Below are 7,918 nucleotides of genomic sequence, written 5' to 3' on the forward strand. Positions count from 1 at the left end.
AGTAAAGCATCTGCCTGTAATGTAGGAGACCTAGGTTTGATCCCTGGATTGGGAAGATCCCCTGAAGAAGGGAATGGCTATCCTCTCCAGTATTCTTGCCTGGATAATTCCATGGACAGAGGAGCCTGGAGGACTGTGGTCCATGAGGTCACAAAGAGTTGGACCCAACTGAGTGACTAACACTTTCCCTTTTACTTTGGAGAGGTAGGGATACAGAGGAATATAAGACCTTATTGCTACTGCCAGGAAACATAGTCAGAATTGGAAAGAGAGGATAAATATATGAAAGGTAACGAGAGCAGACAACTTAAAGTGCAGACAATGGCAAGTTATGTCACACTGTTGTCCCGTTACCAGGTAATCATGCAGATTATACTCAGTCCCTGAGTTCAAGAGAAGCAGGCCACTTGAGGCTGCCAGGGGAAGTTTTCAGAAGAGGCAGAGTCTGAGTCATAAAAATTCATGCAAAGATTAGAGAGTCTTCTAGGTGGAGGCTGGCATGAATAAGAATACAGAGAAAGAAAAAATAAATAAATGCAAACCAACCAGGATGTGTTTCAGGAGATTGTGTATCGATTATTTCATGATGGCATTGTAAGAGGAAATGTGTATATTCATCTCAAAGTTAACAATTTGTAATACATTATTAACTCCAGTAAAACAAGTATATTAGGCGAGGTCCTCCATAGAATCAGAACCAACAGCAAAAAGATAGAGACAGAGAGACAGAGAGGAGAGAGAAATAGAGAATGAGATTTATTTTAAGGAATTGGCTCATATGATTGTGGAAACTGGCAAGTCCAAAATCTACAGGGTAGCCCAACAAGGCTGCTGGAGACCTAGGGAAGAGCTGATGTTGCAGTTCAAGTCTGAAGGCAGAATACCCCTGTCCTCAGGGAAAGTCTGTCTTTTTCTGCTAGAGCCTTCAACTGATTGGATGAGGCCCACCCGCATTATGGAGGCTTCAACGCTTGCGTGCTTAGTCACTCAGTCATGTCTGACTCTGCAACCCCATGGACTGTAGCTCGCCAGGCTTCTCAGTTCATGGAATTCTCCATGCAAGAATACTGGAGTAGGTTGCCATTCCCTCCTCCAGAGGATTTTTCTTTCCAGGGCCTGAACTCACATCGCCTGTTCTCCTGCATTACAGGTGGATTCTTTACCACTGGCCCACCAGGGAAGCCCATGGAGGCTTCGTTACATAGGTACAATTGATGAAAGCTTTGACCATGAGTGACTGAGCTCAAACTCTAGCTCCTCTCTCCTCCCTGAGGTTGGAGGTGGGACGGAAACCCCCACCCCATATTCCCATGGTTGGTCCTCTGGTGATCAGCCCTTACCCTCAGGTGCTTTCCAGAAGCCACTTCATTAACATAAGCCCACATGTAGTTGAAGAGGTTTATTATGAAATAATCATTTCCCAGACAGCTTTATCGCTCTTCAGTTCAGTCACTCAGTCCTGTCCGACTCTGCAACCCCATGAACCGTAGCATGTCAGGCCTCCCTGTCCATCACCAACTCCTGGAGTCTACCCAAACTCATGTCCATTGAGTCGGTGATGCCATTTAACCATCTCATCCTCCGTCGTCCCCTTCCCCTCCTGCCTTCAATGTTTCCCAGCATCAGAGTCTTTTCAAATGCGTCAGCTCGCCACATCACGTGGCCAAAATATTGGAGTTTCAGCTTCAGAGTTATTGCTCTCATCACTCAGGAAATTCCAAAGGTTTGGGGAGCCTTGTGCCAGGACTGGGGGATGAAAACCAAATATCCATTTTCTATTATAAATCACAGTGCCACAGATGCATTTTCTTTCTCTCTCTCTCTCTTTTTTTTAACCTTCCAGGCTACTATCGCCAATACCGTCAGGAGCCAGTCAGCTTCGGCAACATAGGTTTTGGAACTCCCTACTACTATGTGGGCTGGTACGAGTGTGGGGTCTCCATCCCAGGGAAGTGGTAACTGCAGGAAGATCGTGCCGGAAGCTTGCCCTGCCGACCCCCTTGTTCACTTGAGTGAGGGCCTGCGAGCAGGAAAAGAGGCAGTGTCCCAAGCCCCCTGCTGTCCCCAGTGTCAGCAAGGCCACACAGTGGACACTGGACACTTCAGGCGTCTTCAGTCTGGAGCTCAGTCCTACATCTCGGCCTGGACCACACACCGGCTTCAGTGTTGCTGTTAACTTTGCTTCTCTACAGGTTTTACTTATAACAGCATGTCCCAGAGATGGCACAGGCACTCAGCTATGGGGATGCACGGTGCAATTTTCATCCTTTTCAGGCCCAAAGTTCAGATGCTTCAGTATCTCCAGGGATTAGTATCAACATGCTCAGCTCGCTTCATGGAACACCACCTGCTTTCTTTTTTCTCACTGGACTCCTCCCAAAGTAGCTAAATTTAAGCTTTGGATCCCTCTCTATGCAGTAGAACTGAATTATTAAAAATGCCACTGAAGGAAATGTAGCCTACTTAAGATTTATTCTGTGGACTTACCCACTGCTAGACCAAATGTATCAAATCTTACTTGTAAATTCTCAATTTTGAGATATATATATATATGTATATATGCATATACATATCTACACTCGTCTGCAAGGACATTGATTAAAATTGCTAAATTCGTACTTGTTCACTCAATACATGTGTGTGGGGCTTCTTGAAGCAGAGGTTCTGTTTGCGAACATCTTAGAAGGCTTCAGAGAATATGTACTCTGTATAACATGGCAAGAATGGAAAGGTGTGGGTTCTTTCCATGAATGCTACCGAGCCTGGGAAATGACTGGGAAGTAGTGATGCTATGAGCCAGTAGCAAACTGAGTGATTTCCACCTTCCACACCCACGTGAAATATGAACCGGAGGGCTGTGTGATGACAGATCTAGTGTGTTTCCACATTAAGATTTTAGGTCCCAAATGATTTTAAAATCCAGTTTAAAAAGACTCCTTTCCCCTTTCCTGCTGAGCCCAGTATCTCCTCCTCAAAATATAAGCATCTTACCCTCCTCAACTGCAGAACAAGAGGGTTTATGTAGAGACACTTTATTCTAATTCTTCTTAAAATACGGTGTTTTTAACATGTGCATGGTACCTGTGTGTCCGCGGGCAGCTCTGGGGAATGAAGGGTTTGTCTTCTCCTAAGTTTCAAGGTGAAAGACAGTAGTGGCGGGGGTGTGGGAGGGACTTCCCTGCTGGCTCAGTGGTTGAGAACCTGCCTTCCAAGGCAGAGGTGTGGGTTCAGTCCCTGGTCTGGGAACGAAGATCGCCATACTGAGGTGCTGCTAAGCCCATGTGCTCAAACTAGAGAAAGCCTGCCTGTTGTTATGAAGACCCAGTGCAGCCAAAACTATTTTTAAAAAGAAACAAGAATCAGTAGTGGGAACAAGCCAGGGGCAGACACAATTCTGGAAGCCAGGAGCTGTACCACTGTGTAAACGGTGAGTCGGTTATTTTTAGTGCCAGCGCCAGGTGGAAGTGAAGCCTGATGTGTCTGGTAGGTGTGAAGGTTAAAAAGCACAAGGAAACAAGTCACTGCGGGTCTTTGTGATGGGTTAGAAGGAGCGGACGTTTTCAGCAACACCCACAATCCCCTCCTGCAGTAAACAACAGTAGAGAAAATGCAGGCATTCTGATGGCTAGGAAAACACCAGGATATAAATCATCTGGGTCTCTGAGGCTTTTGTACATAAAAGTGGAATTATGAAAAAGGGAATGTCTTTTAAAACACCTGTTTTTTCACCCTAACCTTCAAACATGCTTCACAATGCCAAACCAAAGATAAGACCTTTAAAGATAAGTGAATTTTCCTTATACACCTATCTTCGTTATGGGGCCTCCTGAAGAAGAGATGGGGGATCAAGGGCCCAACATAGAGATGCAGGCACCTCTCCCCTGTGGCTCACTATTTCATACACTAAACCGTGTTTCTGGTCAGCCTTACCCCAGAGGGCTTTATACTTGTTTCATACACGAAAGAACACATTTCCCACAGAAGGATTTACACTTACTTCACAGAAATCCAAAGATTTCAGTGGCATTCACTCATGCAATGTTTTTTGAGCTCCTCCTGGAATCTTTGACTGTATTTGAATCTAGAAATCTGAACTTTTATTACAAAGAGATGTTTCAATTCTTTATGGGAATTACTGCAGAGGCCAGATGATAACTCAGCCAAAACAAAAACACTGAATCTATGTGAAGGGGATAGTGTTTCCAATATTCCCTCCAAATTAGGTTATGCAATAGTTCAAACACATCCACAGAGGTTACGTGAAGTTTCTAGAGCTGTGAGGTCCCAGAGGACATGTTTTAGGAGCTCCATTGGCAGCAAGATGCCAAGAAGGGCATTCAAGATTGTAGAGGGTCTGGAAACCATTCTGTGTCAAATTAGGATAAAATGAATGGGACTGTTCTAAAGACTTCATCTACTTCCAAGTCTTTAAGGAAGAAAAGGGTTTGCCAGCTCTGTAGGTCAGAGTAGACACAAGTGGGAATTAAAGGAAAAGAAAAGTTGGCTCAAGGATTTTTAGAATTCTAGAGGAATTTAAGAAGAGTTTAATTACCAAATGAGCCTTGTTGGAAAATACTGAGATGTTCATCACTGAAAGAGCTGAAATATAGCTGGAAATGTCTACACTTTGATTTGAAGCCCTCAGCCTGTTCTTAATTTGGCGTCTGAGCTCACAGTGGTTTTTCTGTGCATTTAAAGGGTTGCAAACAAACAGACCAAGCAAAAACACTGTATAGGCAACAGCGACCATCTGTGGTTCTAAAGTGAAAAGGCAAAGTGTGAGTCTCTCAATTGTGTCTGACTTTGCAACCCCATGGACTGTAGCCCGCCAGGCTCCTCTGTCCATGGGATTTCCCAGGCAAGAATACTGGAGTGGGTTGCCATTCCCTTCTCCAGGGGATCTTTCCAACACAGGAATCAAACCCGGGTCTCCCTCATTGCAGGCAGATTCTTTACCATCTGAACCACCGGAATTATTTAAGGTGATTCTTAAGCCTTAAATATTTACCCTATAAGACAAGTCTGTATAACTGTGGATTAGAGTTTTCTTGAAGTTTAAAGACAATTTTAGCAAAGTACAAATTTAAAAACTTACTACTTGATAGATGTTTGCTGGCTCTTCTCTAACTTGAATAATATTTATTATCTGACTATCAAATCTGAACTCTGCACTGAGCAGTTGAACTGGGTCCCCAGGATCCCATTGGTCAAGCCCTCTGTGTTGTGGTCTCAGGAAGTACTATGGGCTCTAGAGGATGTCATGCATGTTTAATATAACCATCTGGCTGAAACATAATTTCCAGATTTTACCAATTGAGTTTTGATTTATTTTTTTCCTTTTTGACTTTTTCAGGTCACATTATCTTGGTCAGTCCAGGAGGATGGGGTGTTTGAGATTGTGATGATTAATGGTGTTAAAACGCATTTGCTTCTCTGCACAGAACACAGGTCTTAGTCACTACGTATAATTAAAACGATTCCACCCATAGAATTAGCCCACATTTTTGCAACATCTTCAGGCCTTAAAATCATCTCCTTAGGATGTGACTATTTTGTAGTTGGAGATAAGAAGTGAGTTTAAAAAGTACAACATGAAAATACAATGACACGTGTCATAAAAGGTGATCTGGTTTAAAATCTTAGTTGTAAGATTGAAAGTGAGTCATGTAAGTTGCTCAGTCATGTCTGACTCTTTGTAACACCATACAGTGTAGCCCGTCACACTCCTCTGTCGACGGAATTCTCCAGAAAAGAATACTGGAGTGGATTGCCATTTCCTTCTCCAGGGGGTCTTCCTGACCCAGGGATCAAACCTGGGTCTCCTGCATTGTAGGCAGATTCTTAAAACCACCAGGGACCAATGTACAAATTTTAAAAATCACAATGAGAGCTAAACCCATAAGGATTTACAATAAAGTTGAAATAAAATTAACATGGAAATGGAGGCTGATAAAATTAACACATTAAAAAATTCTTGGTTCCAATTAGGAAAGCAATTCTCTCTCATGCAGAACTTGTTTGTTGGCCAAGAATAGAAATGCCCTGATAATTAAGAAAAGGGTTTACCTGAGGTTGGACTGTGCATTCCCAGGACAGGAAATAACAGTCCACCTCCACCACTTGCAGGAGGTGCTTCCGTGTCATGGTGTTGTAGCCACGCTTTTCAGGAAACAAACTCACTCAGAAGAACAATGCAGATAGTGGAGTCCAGTTTGTTACACTGGCAGGCCCAAGGCAGAGTCTCCTCTTAGCCAAGGACCCTGACCAGTTTTTGTGAAAACCTTATATATCCTAAGTGTACGTGCTCAAACCCACATCCCAAAATTCTCTGAAACTAGTCTGAACAAAGGGAAAGAAAGATGCAAAGTTAACCCATGATTCGCATGCCTTAAACCCATGATTCATATGCCTTAAGCCTAGGTAGTTAACAGTGGACAATTATCAATACGCCTGTGGTCAAGCCTCAATAAGCATAATAGAATTTATTATTCTATTTGGTTACACAGATAATTAGGGTATTCTTTTAGGCGACAGACAGAGAGTCTAGATTTGAGCCCTGGGGCTCTTCCATGGGGAGGGGTAGGGGGAGGCGTGGCTTTCCAGTTGGTCTGTCATTTCCATAGATACTGGGCATATAGCTCAAAGTCCACAGTCGGGCCCAAGATAGAGTCCTGCTTTCAAGATGGAGCTTGTTCTGTCTGTTTCCTCCTTCAGCGGAGGTGACCGTGCCATCGCTCTTGCCTCCCTTTCTAGGAGCAGAATGGCTACCTCCAGGCTACCAGCTGTTGGTTCCCCCTCTCAGCTCCCTGTGGTTTTCCACACGGTTTATCAGACTATCCCCACGGTCGCCGTACAACACTCCCTGTCACCAATCAGCTCCATCCACTTCCCCTCCTATTTCAGGAGACCCCACCTCATCTCACGAAGCAGACGGGTCGCAGGACGGCAGATCTCCACACGCGCATGCGTCCTTGCCCACTCCGCCATCTTCACACGGAGCCCCCCCTCTCAGGTCCAGGGCCGGCACTCTGAGCTCCTGTAACTGCAGTGTCTCCCTTTTGGAAGGCCACGCCCCAACGTTCAGATGTGCTCTAGCCTTCCTCATCTTAATGTTTTAAAATTTAAATTAAAAAAATTTCCTGTCACCCATCACACACACACACACACACACACACACACACGCACACGCACGCACACACACACACACACACACACACACACACACACACGTTCCCCTTCAGCTCCTCCCTCCACACTGGCTTTGCGCTGAGTGCCTGAGTGAATCACGCCATCCCCTCCCGCTTCACTCGCGAGCATTTCTCACATGGCCGCACTCTGGCTTCTTGGGCTCAACTCTCTCGGGCCCGGGTCTCTCCCGGTGGCCACGTCCGGTGGATGCTGGTCACGCTATTCCTGTTGTCGCCTTGTGGCAGCACTTGACAGTGAGCCCTGCTTGCGTCTCCTGTCTGCATCTTCCCTCCCAGCTTCAAATGGCAGCTGGGCCTCCCTGTTCCTCGTTTAAGGACAGACCTGAAGGCAACTTTCTCCCCTGGCTTTGCCTGGGAGGGAGGGGGAAGAGGAGAGGTGAGTGGTCTGGGGTCTTGGTGGAGCAGAGGGAAGTGAGGTAAGAGCAGTGAAGGAGGTGTTCCCCCACCATGGGGGGGGGGAAGCTAGTCGGGGTTCCATGAGGAGCAGGGCCACAGACCACTCCCCGCCTCCCCAGGGCTATGGTGGAGTGAGGCTGACTATGGGGAGCTGATGAAGTTGGACCACAGAGAGGTGAGGTTTCCAGTCCGTCCTATCTGAGCCCATCCCACCCCACAGGGTGGGGAGCGGGTGTTTGCCTGCCGGGGCCACAGAGGCCTGGGCAGTGGACACTGTGATAATCACACCTCTCATTTCACTCAGCAGATGTTAA

General features: G+C 45.8%; 1 protein-coding gene across 1 annotated transcript in view; it reads left to right on the forward strand.

The window, feature by feature from the left end:
• FNDC1 (fibronectin type III domain containing 1) overlaps positions 1-2,476 on the forward strand; it is a 114,218-nt gene extending 111,742 nt beyond the window's left edge. Inside the window, exon 23 of the mRNA XM_068985179.1 lies at positions 1,844-2,476. Within this exon, the coding sequence (XP_068841280.1) occupies positions 1,844-1,959 (116 nt within the window). The 3' untranslated portion in view covers positions 1,960-2,476. The remainder of the gene's footprint in view (positions 1-1,843) is intronic.
• Positions 2,477-7,918: the final 5,442 nt, after the last annotated feature.

This window comes from Capricornis sumatraensis, chromosome 13 (genome assembly GCF_032405125.1).
Source record: "Capricornis sumatraensis isolate serow.1 chromosome 13, serow.2, whole genome shotgun sequence".
Classification (NCBI taxonomy): domain Eukaryota; kingdom Metazoa; phylum Chordata; class Mammalia; order Artiodactyla; family Bovidae; genus Capricornis; species Capricornis sumatraensis.